The 27,127-nt window shown below is 35.9% G+C and overlaps 2 protein-coding genes across 5 annotated transcripts; one reads left to right on the forward strand and one right to left on the reverse strand.

Moving 5' to 3' along the window:
- Positions 1–606: 606 nt before the first annotated feature.
- Positions 607–2,948, reverse strand: LOC104597435 (protein PHYTOCHROME KINASE SUBSTRATE 1). Its single transcript, XM_010258961.3, has 2 exons — positions 2,636–2,948; positions 607–2,547 (listed from the first exon to the last, which is right to left on the reverse strand). Exons 1-2 carry the CDS (start codon positions 2,931–2,933, stop codon positions 998–1,000), a joined length of 1,848 nt encoding a protein of 615 aa, XP_010257263.1. The 5' UTR covers positions 2,934–2,948; the 3' UTR covers positions 607–997.
- Positions 2,949–15,016: 12,068 nt separating this feature from the next.
- LOC104597444 (ATP-dependent 6-phosphofructokinase 5, chloroplastic-like) lies at positions 15,017–26,644 on the forward strand. 4 transcript variants are annotated; one of them, XM_010258973.3, is made up of 15 exons: positions 15,017–15,156; positions 16,051–16,213; positions 17,030–17,389; positions 17,737–17,821; positions 18,170–18,243; positions 20,076–20,187; positions 21,165–21,260; positions 21,353–21,454; positions 21,611–21,685; positions 22,462–22,602; positions 22,741–22,857; positions 22,969–23,073; positions 24,909–24,989; positions 25,368–25,496; positions 26,146–26,644. In XM_010258973.3, the coding sequence occupies exons 3-15, from the start codon at positions 17,085–17,087 to the stop codon at positions 26,311–26,313; spliced, it is 1,590 nt and encodes a 529-aa protein (XP_010257275.1). In that variant the 5' UTR covers positions 15,017–15,156; positions 16,051–16,213; positions 17,030–17,084; the 3' UTR covers positions 26,314–26,644. The 4 variants fall into 4 exon arrangements, with proteins under 4 accessions (XP_010257275.1, XP_010257284.1, XP_088757480.1 ...); XM_088901354.1 differs by lacking the exon at positions 15,017–15,156 and adding an exon at positions 15,352–15,511 and having other exon boundaries at positions 16,061–16,213; XM_010258982.3 differs by lacking the exon at positions 16,051–16,213 and having other exon boundaries at positions 15,018–15,156.
- Positions 26,645–27,127: the final 483 nt, after the last annotated feature.

The following is a 27,127-nucleotide window of genomic DNA, read 5'->3' on the forward strand; positions in this document are numbered from 1 at the left end:
TTAAATCCTGTTGTCACGTGAGTTCAAGACTGTTCTCAACCTGGGACTGGGAGTCTTGGCTTTGTCATCCACCGTTGAGCATTGAAGCAAATTAAGGTTAATAAGGGTCGGTCCCAACTCCCAAGGAGTTTTCTCTGGGCAACGACGACACACAGGGAATAAATTAAGCTTTCTACATTCAGTTTTGGGATAACATACCAAATAAATAATCCAAAACACACAAGCTTCTCAGATGTAAATCCATACTACAGGCTACAGCAGGAAGTATCAAATCTGGATGTGCTGAATAAGGGATGGAGGATGGAGATGGATGGGGCAAGGATGGCCATGAATTTGCACTCTGCTGCTCACCACAAATGAGACCAGTTAATTGGGTTTTATTTAATTTAGACGCTTTTCTTAGTTTTTAGCTGTTTAATTTCTTTACGGATTACATGCTACATGCTAGACAGCAGGACAGGAACCTAGAGAGTAGAGAACATGAACGCATATTAAACTGCTCAAGAGTCAAGACTTATGGGTCGTCTCGTCTCAGACCACTCTCAGCCCCAGCCTAGCTTATATTGTGAACGCATAAACTACTGATCAAGATTCAAGAGAGCATGATGGAAAAATAATTTCATTGCAAAACATAAAATGGGTAGAACTATTTTGCCCCTTTTTCACGATGAAAACTTTTGTTTTCCTTGCCATTTACATGAAAACAAATTAAAAGGCAGTGGAAAACAAAGTTTTCTCTGTAAAAGGGGCATCAGTTGAGAAAATTTTATGTCCATTTTACAGAGAAAAAAAAAAGAAAAAAACACAACCTGAAGCTGAACTGAAAATATAAGTTCTTAATTATTATCTTTTGTGGAGATGCTAAGGTATAGGATCAGGATCACCAGCTATATTTACCATAATTCCCCTGCATTATTCAAATGTGATTATTAACCATTAATAAGACGAACCATGAACACTCTACTGCACAGGCTTGAACAACTGATGCCTTAGGCCCTTAGCTCACGTCCGAAGAATCTGAAGCACGTGCAGAGAGAGAGCGGGTGAGCGTGCCAAAAGCTCGTTGCGCATGGGCAGACTCAAGATCCATCACCTTGGCGGCCTCGGCCTGAAACCTGGAAATTGATGTGAAGGACTCAGACCTGTGGCGCCTTCTTGTCTCAAAGCTTGCCCTCTCAGACATTCTGAGCGCATCGCCTGCAACATCCACTGCTTTTTGACTCCTGCATCCGAACAGCATGCCATGCCCATGACCCCCCCGTCTTTGCTCCTCTTTGGCCATCAAGGTCTTGGGCTTTGTTGACGTAGGAATCATCCCGTCGGGGTTCGTAAGAGTTGGTGGTGCTGGCACCAACGCCACCGAGAAATTGGCAGCACCGGCGGTGGCGGTGACAACGCCCCGGTCAACGCTTGCTTCGCTTGGCTCGTAACATGTTGTGGGTGTAACACAGCTTGACATGGTATCTGACGCCTGCCGTATGAGGTATGGGTTGGCATTGCTCGAAAGGTTCTCGATCTCAAACAAGTCCGAACTCGCATCACTCTCCATATCGTCGTACAGTCCACGGCTGCCGGAATTTGCAGTGGTCTCCTGGGCTCTGGGAATGGCATCCCAAGTTAACATGGGTAACCTTCTCCCCAGGTTCAAATTTACATCCCCTCCTTTTTCCATGATAGGGGACCCGAACACCTCCAGAGATTTTCTGGGCTTCTCTTTCTTCTCCTTCTCTTCTTCAAACTGCCTTTTTACGGTCAGGTTTCCCACCCCGGGATTAAAAACTGGGAACGAGAAACACTGTTCCCCCGTTAACCCACTACCCACCTTATCACAGGCCATATCCTCTTTGAACCGTGTTTGCTTAATTCCAACCAAATCGAATGGATCACGATCGATTTTGATGGGTTGTTTTGTGAGGATCCCTCTGCTATGAAGCCCTTCAAAATGAGGATGGTTCTTGGAATTCCTTGAGTTATTCTTGTTCCCCCCGAGGTCTTCATCAATTTCCACCGACTTCTTATCAGAGCACGCGCAATTACAACCGAGGCCCACGAAAAATCTTTTACCAGGTATCTTGTTTGTTCTGCTTGGAGATAGGTCTCTCAAACGACTTGGCAGTAATGCGCTACGGCTGTTCCAACTTGCTTCCGAGCATGAACTCGGAGTTCCCAGTTTAAGCTTGGATCTCATGGCGCTTACATCAACTGGGTTGTGCCGCTCGTCTTTCCTAGGTAGGTGCTCCCTGGGACTTCTGTCGACAATTCTCGGCTTCTCCTCGTCCATTCCACCGTTGAAGTATTTTTCTGCGCTGAAGACACCAATTTCACTATCTTCTGTCTTTTTTCTTCCGAAAGCTACCTGGTGGAGAGGTTCTTGGGAGTCGGTGAAGGCCGCAGCTGGGTTCCGGGCTGATTCAGTCAGTTCTTGTATGAAGGTCTGTTTGGCACTTCTGAGGTAAGAAGAGAACGAAGCATCGCGGGGATTGGTATTGTTATCTTCGTTGGATAGGGTTCTGGGGAGGGTGGTATTGCAAGTTGATGTTAATGCAACTGTAGCCATGGCGTTTTTAGCAAAACCTTTTCTGATTTATAAACAAAGAAAAAAAAGAGAGAAAAGGATTTCGGAGAAAAAGCTTACTTTGCGAGATGCTTCGCTTGAAGGGCTCCGTAAATACCACATATATCATAAGAAGCCTAAGACGGTGATAGGCTCTGGTACGATCAGTAGGTGGCTTCAGTTCAATGGAGAGAGAACAGAAAAAAAGAGAAGAGATACCCAAGAAAGGCGCAACTTTGAATCTGGAGCTGTTATGGTGGCAATGGTACATAAAGGCCGAAGCTTGAAATCGGAGAGGTCTTATTTCCATTTGGGGAGGATCAGGAGAGGATGGAGTGGGTAGAAAAGCAAATTTTCGAGTAAAACATGGGCCCATCATGCTGGTGATTCGTTTGACTCTTACCTTTACAAAATGCACGTAACTTCTCAGCTTCTCTAACTTTCACTGTTATTTGACCAGAAGAATTTCCTTTCCTTGCCAATCTATGTGAGGAGCAGATCCCAATTCAATGGGCATCTGACGTGGGGATATCAGCCCTCCCCCCCCCCAATATTACTAGGGATTGGGATTTCATGCTTGGAGCATCCTCTACCAGGAAAATCTGGTCGACAAAATCGGGTTTTACAGAAGTCCCCGATCGTAGCCCCTTATATTACTGCATTTACATTTATATTGAATTTGGAGAAAAGCTATTTTTGTTCAGTAAATACCCAAGTCAGATTGCTAGAAGCGAGCTAATTAAACGTACGTACTTAGTACATAATTACATTACTTTAGAAGATGGGGGCCATTAAATGGTCATTCCTGTTCCTGAATCCTGAGTGAGGTTGCAGCCTGCCAGGGGCTCTAGCTAGAGCCTAGAGGCCTCCGCCCGACTCATATAGATCCATTGTGTGTCAGACCCAAGAATCGGGATATGCTCCTTATACATTGCAATCTCACACCGATCTCACAGGCGCATCTCCGATGAATAATAACACATAGGGAAAGAGCAGATTGGGTCTCCCTTATGTGAGCCTTGTAGTCCTATTGGGCCATAAACCACCAGCAAAATGTTCCCCCCCCCTTCCAAGTTAAGGTTTAAAATCTGGTCCTAAGCTTAACGGTTGTCTCTAATGGATTAGCAATTCAACCATATGATAAAAAAAAAAAAAAAACGAAGAAGAACTTGGTGATGATGAGTCAATGATTCAATTGTCAGATTGATTAGATCAGTATTCGAGCCAATAGTTTTTTTGGGAAAATTTTCAATTAGTACCCTGTACTTTGAGCCTAGTGCCATTTTGGTCCCCGAACTTTAAAATGCGATAATTTAGTATTCATACTTTTAAAACGTGATAATCCAGCAGTACCTATCATTTTTCATTCAAAAAAGTTGGGGTCACATTTGAGTGGCCATTCTGGTGACCCTAACTTTCTTGAATAGAAAAGGCAAGGATTTGAGATTGTTAATTTTTTGTCAATGTTTGGATGGATGGTTAAAGAAAATTAGATGACACTCAAAGGACATTTATGTCTTTTTCAAATATTACTTCATGGCTGATTAACAGCTAGTTAACAGCAGGTACTATATTATCATGTTTTAAAAGTTCAGGGACCAAAGTGGCACTAGGCCCGGAAATTTTTTTTTTCTTTCTAATTGTAAAATGGCAAATTAGAAATTGACCCAAACCACAAGCTGGTATTGTGGCCAGATCACCAACCGACTGGATTGAAAAAGAACCGAAAACACTGGTTTTGTAGACCTCAATTGTGGCTGATTGAACAACGCATTTAGATTTAGGCTCCTTTATTGCGGCATGGTTTCTCTTCATATATATGCATGGAGAACTGGATAAGGAGATTTTGCTCCTCCTTATAGATGAAATTGTATTGGATGGATAAATACTAACTACGGGTTACTTACAGAAATCCTTTAAAAAAAGCAAGGGATATTCAAACATTTACTACACATGTTTTAAAATAGGAAGTTAGGAGTGAGTTAAATGATGGATCATAAAAAAGTTGCTTTATATTGTGGGGCAATTTACATTTCTAAGTCATTAAAGTTTGAGATAGTTGCACATGCACTTTAAAGTCCTCATGGATACTTACGACTTACCTGCTGAAAACAACTTTTACCTACTTATTATGTACACATTAAAACGTTAGTAGGTGTTTGACAACATGGTTTATTTTGTTTTTAGAAAATCAAAATGGCTTTTAGTTTACTAAATCGCAATAATAGCTTTTTAATTTCCACTTCTGCTCGAAAAGGGAAACAATGTCTTATTTTCTGAAGAACCAAATAAGTACAGCCTAAAAGATCTTACAGTGGACAATTAACGTGATTCACGGCCTTCCATGTATTGTTATGGCCCCATCCAGATGTCATTTTGTCTAATTCCAGGTGTGGCTACAGAAAATATACATCAAAGGCCGTTAGCTAAAACCACGTCGTAGCAAAAGTAGATTTATAAATGTTGCAGGTGAACCAATTGGCTATACAGCAAATACCGGTGCATAGCTTAGCTAGTTAAACAAGCGCCTACTTGGTCAAAAAGGAAAGCCACTCAAATAGAATAGGGTGGCTCAAATAAGTTAGAAATTTGTTGTTGATTTCCTTTAGAAGATGGTTAAATTTACAGGCCAACTTACTTGTGTACAGTTCATATGGTTGAGCTTGAGTATCGCTTTCCAGATGCTGTAGACTGTAGTGGAATTAATCCAGTAACAGTTTCCATTTTGTTTTCCATAGAGTGAGGCGGATTGCCAATTGGGTCTGGGCAGAGTTGGGTTTGATGAGAAAACGAAAGGGGATTAATGGGGATAAAGGGCGGTACAGCTGTTGTAGATTCGAAATCAAAAGTTTTAGAAGGATATCGCTTTTGTGATTGATTAGCAATAAAAGAAGGATTAGGTCGTAGTGAGGGCAGCTTCTTCCCTTTATGCATTGATCAACACAGCCCAGCAAACTGAAGCAGTTGCAAGTAATGTCGAATCTTTAATGGATAGTGTGCGATAAACAACTGGAGATAGCTGCAGTGAGATGATAAGACTGTGGGATGATATGTCACAGTGGTTCATGCACGGTCACTACAGGTACCGGAGGATTTAAGCTTAATGTTGAGGCCAGATATGTGGGTTGGATGATTTGAGCATGAGAACATCACAAGGTAGGTCTCATAAATGAGACTATTAGAGTATTTAGGCACTTTGATTTTACTTACAATAAGTACTTTTTATAAGTAGTTAAAAAAAGTGTTTGGAATCACACATTACGTGATAATTAAATACTTATTCATGTTTGGTTAAAAAAATCAGGAATAAGTGCTTTTTTTTTTTAAAGAATCACCTAAGAGTTGTTGTTTTTTTTCAAAGAACTTCTTAGAGAAGTGTTTATTCGACTATTATAGGCCGATTCAGTCCTTAAATGTTTTGCTAATTCCCATTATACCCCCACGGGGAGACAACCCTTCTTCCATTCGAATAGAAGAAGACAGAGGAGCGGGGCGGCACACCGTTCTCCTTGGTGACCAGCAACCACCGACAGGGTGAAGAAAACGGCGGGCGATGAAGTCGGTTTGATATTTTTCACCATTTTATCCCTTTTAATGTTGATTTGAATTTTTTTTTTTTTTTTTTGTTCCTACATTTGTTTTGAGAGGTGTTTAACGGCAAAAAACCACTATGCAGACGTCAACGATCGAAGGTTAGATCGCCCAAACGAACACCTTCCATGGTTGTTGTTATGTTTTCGTCTCTTTGGATGAGTATTTGGCCGAAATCAATATTTATGAGCATTTTTTGTGCATTGCTTGTGTGACGATTCCTATGGATAAGTAGGATTTTGTTGGGCATTTTTTTTGTTGAAGATCATGCTAAAAAATGCCGAAATATGTGGTTACAGAATTTTTGTCATGATTTTTAATATAAATAATTGGTTAAATGTTAGCATTTTTTCTTTATTTGTGATTGCATTTTCATATAATCCGAATTGAGGAATACTTGTGATGTTTTTTTTTTATTTTTTTTGTGATCAATCCGAATTTTCATATTTTTTATGATTAGTATGAAAATAAATTATAATCTTACATTTTCTTTTAATTTCTCAGTGCATATTTGTGATGTTTTTATATTTTGTTGTGATTAATAAATGTTATCCTATTTTATTTTTTACATTCTCATTGCATATTGGCGATGTTTTTATATCTTTTTGAATAACCCAAAATTTAAAAAATTGTTATATTATTAATATGAATAATAAATGTTATATATATATATTTGAATAATCTGAATTTTCATTAATTGTTTTGTTATTAATATGTATTATTACTTTATCCTATTTTATTTTTTTTAAATTCTCATTGCACATTTGTGATATTTTTTTTATCTTTTTGAATAATAAAAAATTTCAGTAATTGTTTTATTATTAATATGAATAATAAATGTTATCCTATTTTATTTTCAAATTCTCATTGCTATTTTATTATTATTGTTATAATTATAATTATATAATTACTATTACATTAATAATTATAACTTGTAGCTTATTATTATTATTATTATTATTATTATTATTATTATTATTATTATTATTATTATTTCTTTTTGGGTCCATTTGTTACTCAACAGGTGGGCCCACGTGGGTTCTCTTATGTCACGATTAGACCTGTTCATGGGCCGGGCCGGGGTTTTACTCTTCATTAATGGAAATTTGTTAGGGCCGAGCCCGACCCGACCCTGATAAAAAGCCCAAAGCTCGAGGACTGACCGTCGGTGATTGTGTTCGCCGGAGCTAAGTTTGCGGTGACTGTGAGCTGCAATCTACGATTTTAACAGTGATCAGTTTGCGTCTGAGCGAGAGAGAGAGAGAGAGAAGGAGAGGACTCACCGCCGGAGTTGTTATGCCGGTGAACGTTCGCGGCTTCGCCGGTTGTGTGGTTGCCTGAGAGTGTGAGGACTGAGAACTGTGGAGGATGTGGAGAAGAAAGGTTCGGTTGGAAAAAGAGGTGAAAGAAAGAGGGGTATTTGACTAGGGTTTTTAGCTTTAATTATAGGTCGGGCCGGGCCGGGCTATTTCGGAAAATCCCGAACCCGACTTGAATTTATTGTGGGCTGGGTTTTTTGGCCCGAGGTTAAGCCCGCAGGCCCATTTGCGTGTTCAAGCCCGTCCGGGGGTCGGGCCGGCCCATCGGACCACCCGGCCCATGAACAGGTCTAGTCACGATGTGGTGATGTTGTCAATTTCCTTGAAATATATATTATAATATATGAAAAACATTATTTATATGTATAGGTTAAATGAGCATTAAAATTATTGTTTATGCTAAAATAAGCACTTGCGGGAAAAATAGCTTATCAAACATCATCAACCTACAATGGGTCACCAAACAACATTAATTATTAAAATAAATATGCCTTAAAATAAGCACTTGTACAACAAATGTTATTTCTCAAACCACTTAATCACCAACATAACCTTAGTGGTGGATCAATCCAATTAATCCTTATCCGTCCTAAAAATGCAAATGATTGTCGGGTGAGAGAAAGTAATTAAAAAGAATACAAAATAAAAACTAAAAACAAAATAAAGATGTTTTATATATATATTAAGTCAGGAATAGAAACTTGTGCCCACCCCGAAATTTCTGGCGTAGATTTCGGTGGTCTAACTGAACTCTGATATTGAATTTGATTTATAGGTGCTGGTCACATGGTTAAAGGTAGAGTTTCTTTTCCGTGGTGCCCACTACGGGCCATGTGGGGTGAAGTCATGGAGCTCTCTCTACAGGAGGGTTGCGGTAACATCAAGCCATACCTACAGAGAGTAATGTAATCAGGTTGTAAATGCCTTAGCTAACTACGCATGTGACTAGCTAGTTGGGTATCGGAAAGAGGAGAATTGCCAAGAATGATGAAGCATCATGTAGTAGGCCGTCGACTAAAGTCGGGTTTCCAGCCTAATTTGAATCACAATAGGCTCTATGAGATAACGTAAAACATGCATTGCAGTGTCAAGAGTGAAGATGTCGATGGCGGGGGCAACTCATGAACCGATTCAGGATGTGGATTGGTTTAGTAAGCTCTGGTCTTGTGGTGGTAAGTTCTACCGCTCAATCCACAAGACGCCTGTACTGATCTGGGTGGACCACTAGAGACCCGGAATCGAGTTGAAGCTGAAGTTGCTGTAGCATCGAAAATGCCATTAGGTTTACAGCCTGACATAACGGCATTTTAAGGATGTCAAGTGTATATATTTGCACTGGCATAGAAATATGCCAGAAGAAACTGCACAGGAAATTTCAATACTCAGAAAATAGTGCAAATGGCCAAAAGCTCCTTAATGGGAAAGCATGATCACAGATAATCCTTCGGTTTCTATTTGGAAGGAGTACAAATACAAATATATAGAGCGTAAAACCTTATATTTTGTATTATTTTATATATATATTTATATTGTACATATTTATATTTGTATTCTTTTCAAATTGAACCTAAAATACTACAATGCTATTTATCATTTCCAGCAACGATAAGATCATCAATATAGGCCAAAACTACCAAATAAAGAAGCTGATTGGAATGAAGTGAACAAGGTATTATTGGCAGAGGATTGTGTGACTTGAACTTGCCTAGACCAATTGAGTCTCAATTTTAATTCAGTCAAATAGATTTTATTTGCAATACCAAATCCTAATAACATTAATTTAATGCCCATTTAAATTTAAAAACAATTACATCATTAAATTTTTAAAATTAATTGATAAAAAAAATTAAAATTCACAGACAAATAATTCACCTACAAATTTTGCTTGGATTGGACTTTAACTTTGCCCAAACAAATTGAGTCTTGAATTTAGAGGAATAGATACCATTTACTTTTTGCAATTTTAAAAATCTTAATTATATTGTTTTAAAATCCATTAGACTTAAAAATAATTACATAAATAAAATTTCAAAATTAACTATTAAAAGTTTAAATTTCATAGGCAAGTAAATAACCTAATATATTACTTGGATTGGATAAACTTGAGTAGACTTTGCAGCTAGGTCCCAAACTTGCAAATTAATTGAGAATGCCATAAGGTTCTTTCTAGGTTATGCCTTTTGGCATCTACTTCAATTTCTCTGAATGTGTTATATATTATCAATTATATTATGCTACTATATATATTATATTATATATGAAAAAATAGTTACAAAATATATAACCTAATATCTATATGATAAATGACTAAAGACATAAAGGATTGAAACTTGTTTGATAGGCTGTAGTCATAAAGGATAGAAATCTGACTAAGTTGATTTTTTTTTTTTTTTATAAATTCTTGTAAAAGTCCTGATATATTTATGTTTTAATTTTTAAAGCACCATCCCCACCCCAAACCCGATCAATGGTCAGAAAAAACCACCCTAACCAGGGTGTGGCTCTAGCGGGGGTGCGTCAGAGTGCCATCCCTACTAGCAATATGATGGGAGGACAAACTCAAAATTTGTCAAACCATACCTTGATAAGAGATTAATAAAATACTATACTTCTAAATCCTCCAGACAAAGAGGCAGGAGAAATTTTCAACAAACTAGATGAATTATCTATATCTAAATCTCGATCTCTAGAAAAATTGCTTAAAACATGGTGAATGAGAGATATATGGGAACACATTTGTGAATAGGAGATATTTAGGCTTGGTTTTGAAAGAGTGCAAATTCAAATATATAAATTGCAAATACAAGGTTTAGAAATGCCTATACAAAGTTTTGCATTGAAAATACAAACCTGGCCTGTGAACAAAGCCCGGCTTGTACTCAACTTTGAGACAGCTTTTAGACTCTGTTTGGAAAGAGTGTAAATACAAAAATGCAAATTTGGTTTAGTTTTATAATGATAAATTTGTACTCTTTCCTAATGATTTTTAATTGTGATAGGTACAAGCATGAATCCTATGATTGAAATGTACCTTTTTAACATTAATCAACTTTGAGTGCAAAGCTTGCATCTATTTTTTGGATGCAAACTTTGCTCTCATTTTGAATGCAAATATGTAGTGAACCGACATTTGCACTCTGCCCAAATGGAGCCTCAGTGTGGAGGGAGTACAGATAGATATGTAAAGTGTAAAACTTTGTAAATTCTATTATTTTTTATGCATTTGTACCGTACATATGTATTTAATCTGTACTCCTTCCAAACTAAGCCTTAGGTTGCGTTTGGTTGCAGTGCAAATTTGTTTGCACTAGTACTAGTACAAATGCATGGGGGTGCAAATGTAAAAAATGCAAAGTCTTAGTTAATTTTGTTTTGAATTTTACTTTATCCTGCTTCATGTCTTAATTTACTTCATTTTTACTGCAATTAAACAAAATAAGCTAAATTTTGAAACAAAATTAGGTCAGAATTTACACTCAAATCATTTGCGCTGCCATGAGTTTACATCAATACAATGTAAACATAGCCTTGGGGATTTTAAAGAATACAAAACCTCAAAATGTGGGTGTTTCAATCGTATTGGTTTTTCTCTTACAAAAAAAAATCGTATTAGTTTTTTGGAACAAAATTTTCATATAACACATCTGAACGGGTTAATAGTCAAATAAGAGGCTTTAAGGTTGCATCAAACGATCTGAAACATCTTAAAAGTCATCTTTTCAGATTTCAGGCATCCATTCAATGCAAACAAATACCCACCTAGACATGATGTATGCTAAAGTGCGTTGGAATTTGCTTGCTATTTATTAGTGGGATCTATTGCTGGACTCCCAATAGGAATACACCAACACAGACCACGTATTTTATTTTTTATGGCATTTGAACTTACACACTCAAAGGTGAGTAGGTGAGTAACCAGCAGATCCGGAGTGATATTAAGCCTTTTTAATGCAAGAACATTGGGTGTTTATTTTAGGGAAAGTCACTGGGTCGTTTGTTTCGTGGGAATAGGCCAATAGGAGTCTTGAATTAGAATCAAAATAACTTATTCTAATTCCATCCGATTGGTTGGGTGGATGGATTCTAAATTCAAAATCCCATTTTCACTTGTGATGGAATGGCATCCCCCCGGAGGGAATGGCCAATCCCTTGGGAATAAAATTCCAATTCAACTGAATCTAATTTTGATTCCAATTCTTATTTGAACTAAACAAGTTATGGGATAGTCCATTCTTATTGCGATTCCAAGAGATTTTAATTCCAATTCTGATTCTGATTGGGAACCATAGAGATCATGATATATTCAATTCTCAAAATACACTTTATTTCTTAGGCTGTATTTGGTTTAAAGGAATAAAGTAGGGAAAGGAAGGAAAAGGTAATAAAACCATTACAAACTTTGTTTAAATTTGCCTACCTTTCTCTTCCTTTCCTTACCTTTTCCTTCAAACCAAATATAACCTTTAAAGTCTTGCTATGCTATTGAAAAGATACGGTAACTAACAAAATCATCACCAATAAAAGGGTATTTTTGTTTAAGCTTATATGGATTTTGATTGGTTAACGTATTTTGATTTGGTTAACATGTTTTGAATATTGCCATATTTCGTATTTGAACAACCAATTTGTAGGCCGATCCTGAAAATGCAACGATGGTCCCTTGCAAGTGCTATCTTTTCCTCTAGACCGCCTAAGTCTTAAATGCAACTCTTTGCACCTTTTAGAATTTAATTAGGTTATATATATATAGATGACATGTCATGGTTTGAACCGTTCGACCTGACCACTGACCAGTCAAATGGTGACCTGCAACCCAGAGGCAAAAGCGGTTCAGCCTCTTGGTTAGTTTTTAAAACATTGCTTTTAGGTTTAATCAATTTAATTTTAGTTTGTTTTTCTCATATTAAATACATGCTTATATTTTTTAGGCAGTGTTTTGCATTGTTTTAACCCACTATTGATCTTACTGGTTGAATTGTTTGAACTATTACTTAATTAGGATTTTGGGTCTGGTTTAAATAAAACCTAGAGTGAGGTAAAAAATTATTGACTTGGTCGAAGATTGTTCAACCCTAACAGTTGGACTGTTGATTTATTCAACCCAGTGACTGGGTTATGGGTTGCACACTAAATGTGTATGCAAATTTCGGGAGGCCATAACTTTGCATTCTGATGTTTGATTAGGTGATTTTTTTTGAACTTTTGAGATTTATGTGTCCTAAGGTGTGATATGTGCCTTTTCTTGCTATTTTTGCAAAAAAAATCTTTTTTGTCCTCAAATTGCAATTTTTAATATTTTTTACAAATAAATAATTTAAAACTAAGGGTGAGCAAAAAAATTGAACTGAACCGGCTAGAAAAACTGAACTAAAAAATCAGTTAACCGAACCGGTTGGTTTGGTTTCAATTAACCAATATAGAAAACCGACGGTTAATCGAACTGATTGGTATACATATATTTTTATATATATTTATGTATATTATATATATTATATATATTTTTATATATTATAAATTAATAAATATGCATTGTATATAAATATATATTTATAATATATGCTATATTATTTATTATTTAAAATATAATTTTATATATTTATATATATTTTTATTAATATATATCGTAAAAGTTAAAAAACCAAAAACCGACGAACTGAACCGGTCAACCATTTAATTGATTGGATTCGGTTCAGTTTTGGTTATTGGTTTTCCAAAAACCAGTAGTACTAGTTCGGTTACAAAAAAGGCCTAACTGAACCATGAATACCCCTATTTAAAACTGAATTAAAAACATAAGTTAAATATAAAATAATACATATATTATATATAAAACATAATTATACATTACTTATTGATAAATACATGTTTATACATATCTATATACACACACATACATACATATGTTTATATATATCTATCTATCTAAATCCATGTTTGAATTTCATATGGCTAATGTAGCATGGTTTGATCCGTTCGACCCGAACGATCGAATTAGTGACACATAATTTGGAGGCAAAAACGGTTTGGCTTTCAAATCGATTTTAAAACACTGCTGTTTTATTTGATAAAAGATAAAGAAACAGAATGCAATTTCACAAACATCTTTAAGAATTTCCTTCAAGTATTTAGTTTCTATGAAACCAAACATAATTTGAAGGAAACATAATACATACCAAGTATAATCCCGACACATAATAGAGAGCGGGCCCTGTATAATTAGGTGGGTTTGGTTCTATCCAATGCAATGATGAGACCGGATATGCTCCTCACACAGGGTGCCTTACACCGACCTTATTAGCACACCCCACCATGTATTAGAAACATTTCTCATACATATACGCTATTATTCATGGGAAATATTCCTAATACATGATGAGATGTGCCTGTAAGATCGGTGTGAGGTGCCCTATGTGAGGAGCAGATCCGAATTCGTAACAACAGTCTTAGTGTAATATATTAAAAAAATTCCATGAGAACGGAGAAACTGGAAATATGATGTAATTAGGTGTACAACTTGGGCAGGGCAATTAGCGCCGAATCCACCCAACCCAAAAAGTTAGATTGGGTCACTGTGATTGACCCCTCGTGCAACTTGACCCAACCCGAACCTAACTCTAACACTCTCCCAAATTCATGAAAAAGTAGGACTGCAAATGAATCGGATCAGGTTCAGTAAAGAATATACCTGATCCGATAACAAATCTGATCGATTCAAATCTGATAAGAATCGGTTGGATTTTAAAGAGTATGATTTGAATCGAATTTGAATATTGGATATCTGATTCAATTAGAATTATAATAAAAGCTTGATTATATATATAATATAATATAAAAATAATATTGGGTCATGGCGGATCGGAGAGGGATATATCCAAATTCGATCCGCTAACTCGATCGGATTCAATTTGTTAAGATCAGGAAAGGAAAGGTATTCGAATCCAACTCTTAATCGAATTTGGATTCTAATAATTGATCACTTATTTTCAGCCCTGCGACGAGAAAGTGAAGAGAGAGAGAGGGATCGGCTGCTTTAGAAAAGTCACCATAGCGACATTGAACAGTCAAACTAAAGACCAAACAAAAGAAGTAAATAAGCGATTGCAAGTCCAATTTGACTTTAGGGTAAATTTCTAAAACTCCATTGAACCTATGGGAGGTATTAGTTTACTTCTTGAATTATGAAAAGTTTCAAATAACCCCCAAACATTCACATTTTAGAGGAAAATGACCATATAAGCCCTACTGACGATAGAGTAGGGTTTTGTTCTCAACCTCACGGAACAAAAGGTAGAAATCTATACTTGCTTTCTACTGTCGAACATATCATATATTCTATGCAATATAATTTTGCCACTAATTTAAATCCAGTTCAGCAATGAAAAAAAAAAGCCATGTTTTATAGTATATCACGTGAGGTGCAAGTGAGTATCTTCCGTCGGGGGATATCCGCAATTTTTCATAGTTTCGGGTGGTAAAGTGACAAGACCACATTAGTTCAGGGAGATTTTGGAGTTACCATTGATTTCTACTTCCTCCCCAATACGGCAATACCGCATGGTCTTGTCTTAAAAAACCAGCCGGGAACAAACAGGCCGACTGGCCGAGAAACGTGAAAGCAAAACGAAGCTCGCCAGTTCGAACTGCTCGGGGTTTCTAGTATTCTGATCCACCAGGATTCGCGACAGACCTTAGGTAAGTTGTCTCATTCTGTGTTCAAATGCTTTTTTATTTATTTACTAATTTATTCATATAGGTTAGTAGTAATCATTCCAATTAGGTGGAATGATGAGGAGTAATCATTCCAATTAGGTGGAATGATGAGGACGGTCTTGACCAGATCTCCGAAACTCAAGTATAAGAAAATGATCTGTTTCAACATTCATGGTTGGAGTTCTTGGTGCCTTAAATTCTCTCTCTCTCTCTCTCTCTCTCTCTTTTCAAGAAAAAACTACGAATCATATTAACTGGGATGAACAAGCGAATACAACACTTGTTCATTGTTACATACTATTTGTTTTTTATCATAACACGTTTTCCAAGCTAAACTGTGAGCTGTCAAATTAAGTTCCCTATTTACATATATGAACTGAATGTCTTCCATTATCATTAACTAAATTATGTACTGTAGGTTGTCCTTATTATATCTGATCTACCCAGTTCTGTTGTGTCTCCATTCCCGTGATCTTCAGTATCAGACTTTGCGCATCAGCAAAAAGAACCAATCTTTTATGTCCCAAACTTCTAAGTCTTCAGAGACTCCATCATTGCCTTCAGTTATGCTTGCTTACTGTTTTGCAGCAACACATTTGTCTGCGGCAGCATATACCATGTTACCATTTGGAGCATACATCCACAGTTTTACCTGTGGCTTCACTGTAGGATCCATCTGTGAAAACTTTGAAATACCCCGAAGCATTCCTATGCTCCTCTTGCTGCCTTTCAATATGAGATTTCAAAACAGAAATTGATGTCTCTATCTGAATTTGATAGGAATGTGCTTGTGCAATCAATTCTTCTGACGTTATTCTTTTATTTTCAAACAAGCACCTGTTCCTATTATCCCATATTAATCTCAAAATGATGCAGATTTTTCCAGGATCTTGAAGCTTCTCTATTTTTTGAAGATGTATCATGCTGTTCCACCATTCCTCAACTATCGTATGAATGGACTTGTCTGAGATTGTTTCAGGATTTATCCCCGTTTGTGCCTGACACCATACTGCTCTTGCGTAAGGGCAGTGAAAAAAAGGTGATGCCTTGTTTCTTCCTGTGTTTTGTACAATATGCACAACCTCTCCTCCTCCTTAATTATTTGCCTAATTTTGTCTTTTGTTAATACGCCTCCCAAATACAGTTTCCACATAAATACTTTGAAATCTATATGGAACCTTGACATTCCATATCCTTGTCTATTTTATGTTGGCACTAGAAGAATTAGGCTGCATGTTTATGAAGGTTTGATACCCAGACTTCATTGTGTAAACTCCATTATGGGTCCTTTTCCACAACATCTTATCCCCCTGATCATTTTGGTTCAGAGGCACTTCCTTAATGTGGTCTATAGTTTGACTGCTAAACAACCTTTGAAGTTTTTGAATGTCCCAATCCCCTGACTGTAACCTCAACTCATCTACTGTCAACAATTGATTCCACCTCTGATTATCTTGTGCCACTGATTTATTCAATGCACTTCTCCCTACCTGTGATAGAAGCTTTACCTTCGAAGTTTCTAGTTTTGTTTGTATTTTTGCTTCCATCTCTTTATATCGAAGCTGATTTTTTTTGGGGGGGAGTATAGATGTATGGGAGAGAGGGAGGGAGGGAGGTATTGAGCTTGAATGTTTCTTACTGTGAGTGTCGAGATTAAACATGAAATTCCTTGTTATAAGGTTTGTGGTTGATTTTAGCTTAAAATCAGTGGAAATGTATCAGAAACGAAGAGTGCTGTTACAGTATTTGACAAATTTCTTGGGATTTACATGAGTTATTTCCTTTCTGGACTCTTCTAGCGTATAACTGCTTATCGATTTTTTTATTGTTTTATTAACATCTGTCATTACTGCAGGAACTTTTTGCTGATAATCCCATCTTAGTAGAGTACTAAGTTAGCCATTTAACAGATGGCCTTTGTTTCTTCAATCAAAAATATTGGCCTTGCCTGTCCAGAGCAGAACGGTTTCCATTCAATAGCTGACCATTCTTCATTTAGTTCCAAACTTTTAATATTAAGGAGATCTGGATGGTTTCCAAGAAAGAAATGTTCCTCTGTGGTTGTCAAAGCTGCCATTGCACCAGAAATTGATTTTAGTGATCCTGATTGGAAAAAGCATTTCCAAGAAGATTTTGAGAATCGATTCAATCTGCCGCATCTAAGAGATGTTTTTGACATAAAGCCAAGGCCAACTACATTCTCTCTCCACAACGGGTACTTGTCTGCATGTGTGTGTGTGTGGGTTTGTATTTGGTACAAAAATGAGCAAAGGCCAAAAAATATTAGATTTATATAACCTTTTCCTCTATCTCTGTTTAATTTATTTTTCACTTGATGCATGCACATTGATAATTTCCCACATGCTTTTTTGAAATATTTAGTTGTCCCTATTTTCTTACCTCAACTATGCCCAGGTTTACTTCTTGACACTAACTCATGCCATATATGTGCATCATAAAACACTGTTTTGAATTGTTCTTTGTAACTGTTTACCTGTATTTAGTTCATCCTAATTCATGTTTTTACCATTAAATAATTTCTCCCATGTTTGGTTGTGACAGAGGCTCTCAAATATTGAGCAATATTGATGCACCTGAAGATAGGAAAAGTGGATATGTGAATGATGATGATAGGGCACTATTAAAGGTGTGTCATTCCATATTATTAATTTACAAAATCAGAACTTGTATATTTTTTAGCTTCTAATTTCTGTAAGGCCAATGTTATGACCAAATATTAAGTAGGGAGCCATTAAAGGTGTGTTATTCCATATTATTATTTACAAAATCAGAACTTGTATATATATTTGATGCACTATAATCAGAACTTGTGTTATTCCATGAAACTGAGCTGAGCTTATGAAGTTTCTTTCACTACAATGAGTCAACTCTACCATATCTTTTCTTCTCCTTTTCTTTCTTTTTTCTGTTTGCCTAACAAGTATCTTCCTGTATAGAGATTTGATGCATTATAATTAGTATTTTACTTCATTAGGTTATCAAATATTCTTCACCAACTTCTGCTGGAGCAGAGTGCATAGATCCTGATTGCAGTTGGGTAGAGCAATGGTAATATTATAGTTTTTTCTTCAATTCTTCTTTTTCTTTTTTTTTTCTTATTTCTTTTTCTTTGGGTGGTCATGCAAGTAATATGATTAGTAGCAATTACTGTCAAAGACTTATTTGGAACTCAGGCCGTTGTATAAAGGATGAGCTTTCCAAATATACTGTTGGTTTGTTAGATGCTAACTTGATTAAGATTAATTTAGTAAGCAGATTATGGAATCAAAACAGACACTTTTTTTTTTATCAATAACAGCACTTTTACTAAAATAGATATGTAAGATACAACCAGAATGGAGGGGTAAAAAGTCTTAACCCTCCCTTTCAATCCTGAAAACACATATTACAGGATATCCCAAAATAAATTAGATCTTCCCACCCCCTGTTTAGCCAAGGAGTGAGCCACGGAGTTGGTGCTCCTCTTAGCCCATTGAACCCTTATAATCATGTTCTGAGTTAGTTGCTTGATTTTCTTTCTTTCATTTGAGAACTTCCACAGGCTGGACTCTTCCATCTGCAACCATCTAACAGTCAGTTGGGAATCTCCTTCCACCAGCAGCTTGCTAATATTCAACTGCTTAGCCCTTTTAACTCCTTCTAGAACTGCCAGGATTTCAGCTCTCAGAGAATCTCCCCAGCCTATAGGTCCTGAGAACATAGCAATAATTCAACCTTCTTCGTTCCTGAAAATACCACCTATGCCTGAAGGGCCTGGAATTCCTTCACTACTACCATCAAAATTCAATTTGATGAAACCCAAGTCTGGTGGAGTCCAAACAGGTCTGATACCTCTAGACATAGGAGCTGACCGAGCCACTTCTTCCCAGTTTCTAATGATGTCTCCTACTGAATAGGCTTCAAAAAGCTTCAAAGACTTGACCCAGTGGGCCACCCTAACATATACAAGTTCTATGAGGGCTTCCTTGCTTTTTTCTTTTTCATCAAAACAGACACTTTGCTTTGGTCTTTCTGCGAATCAGATCATGGCCTGGATCTGCTTAGCCGGATATGGATATCAATAATACATCTGTTTGATTAATGGATTTGGGTCCAGATGCACTCAAATTTATCTGATAGAAACCAGATCTGATAATCTTACCATAAAGATATCTGAATGTATTTTACATATTTGTTCGTAGAACTGATTCAAGAACTGCATCTTCTGTAAAGTTGCAAGACAGAGATTTATGAAAGTCTTTTCAGTTTATTTGTTAAGAATTTGTGATGTCCTAATCCAGTTTGGAATCTGATTAGCTGAGTTCAAATTGGATAGATATCCTAGATGTGTAATTGGATAGCATAATCTTTCTTTACCTGTTCTTGTTGCACTTTTTCCTGATTTATTATGTTTCCTCATTTTGTAAGAGGCCCATCTAGTCTCGGTCATGCTCAGACAAGTAGGGAAAAGAATATGTCTTATTTGTCATGTTTTATTTGTCTTATCCCCCCAGGTCTTTTCTTTTTTTGTCTTAATGATCCCTCCCAATTTTGTGTCTCTCTATTCAAACATTTGTTTTTTCAGTTTCTGTAAATCATGTTATTAGTCTGTTATTTTTCATGTGTGTGCACTTTATAGTAATCACTAGTCAGTGAACTAGTCTTTTTCTGTTCTAGAACTATAATTCTGATCTTTGGAGGCTTTTGAAGTTTATTAATGATTTTCTAGGCTATATAACTTAGTTTTTTTTTTTTTAATTTTTTGGTTGATTTATTTAGAAAATCATCTGCAACACAGTGCACCTTCTTTCGTTCTGAACTGAGTTATTAGATGTCATTCGTTATTCTGCAGAATTATGTGCATAGATATGCTGTTGATTTATGATTCTCATCTTACTTAGGGTTCATCGTGCTGGACCACGAAAGCAGATATACTTTGATCCTGAGAAAGTAAAGGCTGGACTTGTCACTTGTGGAGGGCTCTGTCCTGGTCTTAATGATGTTATTAGACAGGTTAGCAAGCATGGCTTAGTTGACCATGTACTTTTTCCCAGTAAAATTGTATGCTACTAGTACATTAAATTTTGTGTCAGATACAGGCTACAGAGAATGCATAAATGTCTGTTGAAAGAGTTTGATCATATCTGAAAATATTCATGGAGTCTTTCACTGTTAGTTAATTAAATAATATGTGCATAAGCAAAGAACAAAAATGGCTTTGGCTTTAGATCATCTTCATCTATTTTTTCTGGATCGAGTTTCCCCAAAAATATAACCCTGAGGCATTACCAGTTTTTATCAAAAGCTTATGTGATTGGGAAAGTTATCATAGTTTTTATTAGGAGTACAGTATATTTTTGCGATCACATGATTGCTTGTTCATTGAGATCTTGCAGTAATTTGGAGTGCCAGAGTCTAAATGCCCATCCTTAAGTAGTTCATAACTTCATATACATGTAATACTGAAACATCGAGGGTCAGGACCCATCATTTAATGAGTCTAGCTGTACATAGATAAAAATATCATGATCAAATGTTTGCAATCATATATTTTTACTATATTCTTTCTGGATATGTAAAAACAGTATAATCTATTTTTGAGAGAAAGGAAATCCATATACTTTTACTAAATCCAAAGATATAACCAACTCACTGGTATCATCCTGACCTATTTCACATGAGATACATTCCAAGATACGGTGTTTAAAAATGGATGTTTAGGTTTGATTCCTTTCAAGATTCTTCCTGATGCAAACAAAAAGTCCACCACCAGGTCTAAAAGTTATAGGACTCCATACCTGTGTGTCATCAGTCCCCTGTTTTCACCTCTTGCTACATTATCTATTATGAAGTTATGGAATTATTATACATGAGCTTTGATATATCAGTCATACTTGCAAAATATTCTAATCCATAGATTTTCTATTTCTATTCTTGAAATATGCTGAACTGTGGGGAAATGAGCTTCTCATACCTTTATGATGGTGCAGATAGTTTTTACTCTTGAATTGTATGGCGTTAAGAGGATAGTAGGGATCCCATTTGGTTATCGTGGATTTTTTGATCAGGGCTTACCTGAAATACCGGTGAGAGTTTCCTTGACTGCTTCACATGACATCATGCTGTTTATTCCACTATTTCTGTTCATGAACTTAAGGTTGTCATTTTGATTTTTCAGATTTCCCGCCAAGTAGTTCAAAACATTAATCTAGCTGGTGGAAGTTTATTGGGAGTATCTCGTGGGGGTGCTAATGTCTGTGATATTGTGGATAGCATACAGGTAAAATATGATAAACCATATTTTCTAGTTAGAGGATTTTATTTGGCCAGCTATTACTATTATTTTCTCTTGGTACATTTCCCACACTATTGTGCTGGTAGCTAAGTAGGCTAACTGATTCTTTGTCATTAACATGCACTAACTGATTATTTTTAGACCAGAGGAATTGACATGCTTTTCATACTTGGTGGGAATGGAACTCATGCAGGAGCAAATGCAATACACAATGAGGTACCTTAATCTGTTTCTTTTGCTATTCTCAGAAAAAAGTAGTGTCATCTTATATGAATAATGTTATTTTTAGTAGTATAATTTACATGAGAATTCTTTTTGGATTAATATTGTTGTGTGCTATGTTTCCTGGATATTTGCACATGCCAAGCGAACTGGTGTCAAGACATAATACTTACTGGATACAAAACCAGCCACTGGATAGAATAAAAATTTTCCAATAATGTGCTACTATCATAATTTTTTTCTCTTTTCTTGTCCATATTGGGATTCATGAAATGTCATAAATGTCTTCAATATTATCATCTGCAATAAGACTTGTCAGCATAATTAGGATTCTTAGATGGCATGCCTAATACTTGCTCATGTCCAAGTTGTATGGATTGAAAGTTACTGTTATTTTTTTCCTAATAATTCAGAATGCTTCCCTGCTGTCATATGGCAGCCTTTGGTACGTCCTTAATAAGATATTTCTTGAAGCTTTTGGTCAGTACCTTTAGATCTATTAGCAATTTAGTATGTATTCCACTTTGAGGTACCATGAGAATGTTGATCTTTTGTTTTTTTCTTTTGATCAATAACAATAATCTTTATTAATGAATAAGATTACTCATGAATCCATTTATCTGCTTCTACCAACACAAGATATTTGTTATCCTGCATTCTTCCTCATGAGTCATGATTCTTATGTATAAAGTATAAACTTGCATCAATATAAAAACATGTACTATGGTTGTGCAATATCCTTGAATGACTTTGTTGCTTTCTTTGCACAGTGCCGCAAGAGAAAGATGAAAGTATCTGTTGTTTGTGTCCCAAAAACAATTGATAATGATATACTTCTTATGGATAAGACATTTGGATTTGATACTGCAGTAGAAGAAGCTCAACGGGCAATAAATTCTGCATATATTGAGGTAAGCAATGGCAGTTCATTTGTCTAATATCTAGCTCATCAGGATTTTTATGGATTGTGGGCTGAAGAAGATTATATTTGTGTATATCTTGCATCGTGCTTTAGACATGTTCAGTTGATTTCTCTATGATACTTTCAGGCACATAGTGCATATCATGGCATTGGCCTGGTAAAATTGATGGGAAGAAGCAGTGGTTTTATAGCCATGCACGCATCACTTTCTAGTGGGCAGATCGATGTTTGTTTGATTCCTGAGGTGTGTTATCATTTGTAATATGTACTCTCTCTCTCTCTCTCTCTCAAAAACACACATTCACACCCACAACTATTATTACATGACTACTTTTTTTTTACAATCCAATTGCAGATACCATTTAATTTAGATGGACCTTATGGTGTATTGCGACATTTAGAGCATCTGATACAAACTAAAGGGTCTGCAGTGGTTTGTGTGGCTGAAGGAGCAGGACAAGTAAGTGAATTCTGCATACTTTCACAGGATTTGTTAGCAGCAGATGCAGACCAAATATTATATGCCATTCTATCAAGACAAGTCAACAAAACATTAAATGAATGAAAAAATTGCAAAACTCATTAAGAAAGATTTTTCAAGAGAACTAAGGGGCAGGACACGTAAGTGAATTCTGCATACTTTCACTAGGCTTGCTAGCAAATGTGGACCAAATATTATATACCATTCTATCAAGACAAATCAACAAAACGTTAAGTGAATGAAAAAAAAAATGCAAAACTCATTAAGAATGATTTTTCAAGAGAACTCAATAAAGCCTCATCTGAATCCTATTTGACTGTTCCATTGAATCCATTATATCAAGGCCAAAATGTTTGTTGGATTTTTTATGTTCTAATCTTTTCTCGATACAACCTCCAACTCTTATGCAATCCCTCAGCTTTTTTTTTTTTTTGAAAAATAGTAAATTATATTTCACTCAATAAGAGATTTTCGATGCACATGTTCAAATCATCTCTGTCTATTAACTAATTTCCTTTTTTTTTGTCACTTACTAGGGCTCCTTTTAGGTTTTGATGAATGTACTCGTTTCTAATTCTATGCTTTCTAGTCCCCCCTGTCCATCTTAATATCCTCTTCTTTGCTCAATCTTTTTTTTCTTGGAACATTTGCTTCTTGATTGCTCAACACTTTATTGCTTGTAATAGTTGTTTTATGAAAAATTTCCTCTCAATTTGATGGAATTCTCTGATCAAACGACTCCAGACATGCCACTGTATTTCATCCATCTAACTTTAATTATATGGCCAACATTCTCTGATGTTGCACGTCAAATTGTTTTTCTGGTAGAACTGACATTACATAATATTTTTTTATCACTAACAAAGCAAAGATTTTATTTATATCATGAAGAGTGTAACACATTACATGGGTGGGTAGCCTCTGCTAGCCACCATCTCAAGGCACATCAAAGAAACCCATTACAATAACACACCCCAGAACAAATTTCTCTTGTAGCTTTCTGTTTTGCCAACCCATCAGCTAGGCTGTTAGCCTCCCTAGGAACCCAAATAATGCTGGTGTTAAGTTTCCTTAAATGCTTCTTATTTCCCATATAATAGGTTTGTAATACCAAGAGCCCTCCTGAGTGCCCTTCAGCCAGTTTGTAACTACATTGCGTAATATTCCTTTTCTGTACTTAGAATCTCTTGGTTCTAATGCATGTCTCCATAATTCTATCTTTCATTACATATGCTCGTAAAGTTGTAATTATCTGATTTTTATCAATTTCCTCATACAAATCTTCAAATTCAATAGGTAAATATCTTGGTTACAGACAGTAAGAAAAAAGGCATGGAAAAGGTGCCAGAAACAGAATTACACTAAATATTTCCCCAAAATAGGCATTTGCATTTTTTTTTCATTTTCTTTATAAAGGCCATTGGAGACTAGTTACACCCGCACACCAATCCTCAGTATTGGACTTCCAGCCATTGTACATTTCATCCTAATAACTTATTTACTGCTCTATTTTGTTTCCCACACTTCTATATTCAATTATACACCATTCAAGTGTGGAACAGCTTTTAGCATTGTATGTCAGCATGCGTTCTATGATTGTATCGACAATTTAACAACTCAAGTTGGATTTAAATTTATAAAAATGAGATAGCTAAGGCAAAGGATTTATGTATTTATGTTTACGGATACAATCTCACCCAAGAATTTGTTGCTCAACATGAAAAGAAGATAATAGCACTTGCTTGTTTGAATTGCATCCTTGAACTGAATCTCTTGTCAGTTGTATTTACAGCATGCTGAGTTTTAAAATGCAGGACTTGCTAGAGAAGTCAAATGCAACAGATGCATCTGGAAATGTGGTACTTGGAGATATTGGGGTCTACATCCAACAGCGAGTAAGAACAGAGCCATTTTTTGTTTAGCTTGTTACTTTTAGAACTTTAATAACAAAATTTGTTTCATTAAATAAAAACCAAGTATTGTAATGGGGTAGCCGAGGCTGCCCAATCTTTTCTCTTCTAATTAATAAAATCTTTCTTGGTACTGATAAAAATTAAATAAATAAAAACCAAGTAACTTTTCATAGAAAGGCTGACAAAGCATGAAAAATACCTTCCTTTTCCCTGAAGATTAACGAAAAGAGCAAACAAAAAAAAAAGAAAAAGAAAAGACAGGACTATTTTTTGTGTTACATCCAGGAAAATTAGATAAAATTATGTTTGCTGTGACCCATCTTCTTTGCTGATACTAACAACTTTGCGAATTTTTTACAGATCAAAAGACATTTCAAGGAGATAGGAGTTCCATCTGATGTTAAATACATCGATCCTACTTATATGATCCGAGCATGTCGAGCAAATGCTTCTGATGCTATACTCTGTACTGTCCTTGGCCAGAATGCAGTAAGATATATCCCGTTCATTGTACTTGCTTTCATGGCATGTTTTGTCTTCTTGCATTTCCAAGTTTTTGGCACTGCTTACACAGCAATGATATAGTTTGATATATTCCATACTATTATTTATATGAGTTTAATATAATAATATCATCAGATTTCAATGCCCATGAATTGGTGGTATGTTGGTCCTGAATTTGGGTACTAATATTTGGCACATTGCATCTACAACTTAGAGCAACTTTTGCCTTGTACTCATGGTTTACCTTCTTCCTGTTTCATGATATTGACAAAATGATATTGTTAGCTTCCATATTTTCCATATCTCCCCTTTTTGATTATATGACTGAAAATGGTCTAGGGACAGCATACGTAACCATTGACATATGAAATTAGCAATTCAACATGCATGTTGGCATCCTTGCACAGAAATTTTCTGTATACCTCCAAATTTCCATTTTTCAGCTGATCTTGGGTTAATATCCTGTTTAAATATGTTGAGAACCTGAATGAGTATGTATATACTATTTTGTCTTGGTTCAGTAGGCCTCTGCACGAGTATGTATATACTATTTTGTCTCTGGCTGTGTTTTTATGTGGTGATATCTGCAAACCTATAGAATACATCATCCACAATAATACCGGCATTGTTATAGGTTCATGGTGCATTCGCTGGATACAGTGGCATCACAGTTGGAATATGTAATACTCACTATGTGTACCTACCAATACCTGAAGTCATAGCATCTCCAAGGACTGTGGACCCCAACAGTCGGATGTGGCATCGATGTCTGACTTCCACCGGTCAACCTGATTTCCTATAGCCTGGAAAATATATTCTGATTTCAACTGCGGACAACCATTCGGAACAAACCTTTGTTTGCCCAGTTACTCTTTTTCCTAATAGATATTTCTTGCCGATATGTCAAGATATATATTGGGCTGAGGTGGAGATGAGAAATAACAATTTTGTTGTATTATTTCTGAAGAGCATGTTGAGTGCATAAAATTTGTGGAATGTAGGACAAGAATTAACTTGAAAGGCAGGGCATTCCTGCACTAAATGTAAACCTCTTAAGTTCGGTAATCCATACGTTGAATATGATCTCTTTGAACAGTCTAATACATGATCGACCTGGGTTCTTTCTACTTTCAGATATTGCTTTTATCGTCCAAGAATTTACATGGCATTGTTCTTTCGTAAGTTTTGTATCAGAGCCTTCTTTTTCCTCGTTAAGAATTGGCAGTTGGTAATACTAATATCAAGGCAGCTTCAGTCCTCATGAGGGTTAAAAGTTAAAACCATATGGAGAATAGCAAGCAACTATGGTTTTCTTCAGATATGAAATAAAAGGATATCGTAGTTTTCCATCTTCTGATAGGATAGATGTTTCGATGAAATTGACAAGACATGAGTTGTTGGGACTGTTAGTGATGTCTGATCTTGCTCAGTATCACTTCCTCAATTGCCAAAGTATATATATATATATATATATATATATATATATATATATATATATATATTCTTTTTTCTGAGTTTAATGCTGTAGTTGATCAAGACTACTATCAGTCTTGATCACTAAGAAACTTCAGGTTCGAAGAGAAGAGAAAGTGAAGGAGGAGAAAGAGTGATGAGAG

This window comes from Nelumbo nucifera, chromosome 3 (assembly GCF_055504915.1).
Source record: "Nelumbo nucifera cultivar China Antique chromosome 3, China Antique-T2T, whole genome shotgun sequence".
Taxonomy (NCBI): Eukaryota; Viridiplantae; Streptophyta; class Magnoliopsida; order Proteales; family Nelumbonaceae; genus Nelumbo; species Nelumbo nucifera.

Coding starts and splice junctions, on each gene's coding strand:
- LOC104597435 (XM_010258961.3), bottom strand. CDS start 2,933: ATGATGGGCCCATGTTTTACTCGAAAATTTGCTTTTCTACCCACTCCA. Junction 2,548..2,635: donor CAAGCGAAGCATCTCGCAAA/GTAAGCTTTTTC, acceptor CCATGGCTACAG/TTGCATTAACATCAACTTGC.
- LOC104597444 (XM_010258973.3), top strand. CDS start 17,085: ATGGCCTTTGTTTCTTCAATCAAAAATATTGGCCTTGCCTGTCCAGAG. Junction 18,244..20,075: donor TGCAGTTGGGTAGAGCAATG/GTAATATTATAG, acceptor CATCTTACTTAG/GGTTCATCGTGCTGGACCAC. Junction 20,188..21,164: donor TTAATGATGTTATTAGACAG/GTTAGCAAGCAT, acceptor ATGATGGTGCAG/ATAGTTTTTACTCTTGAATT.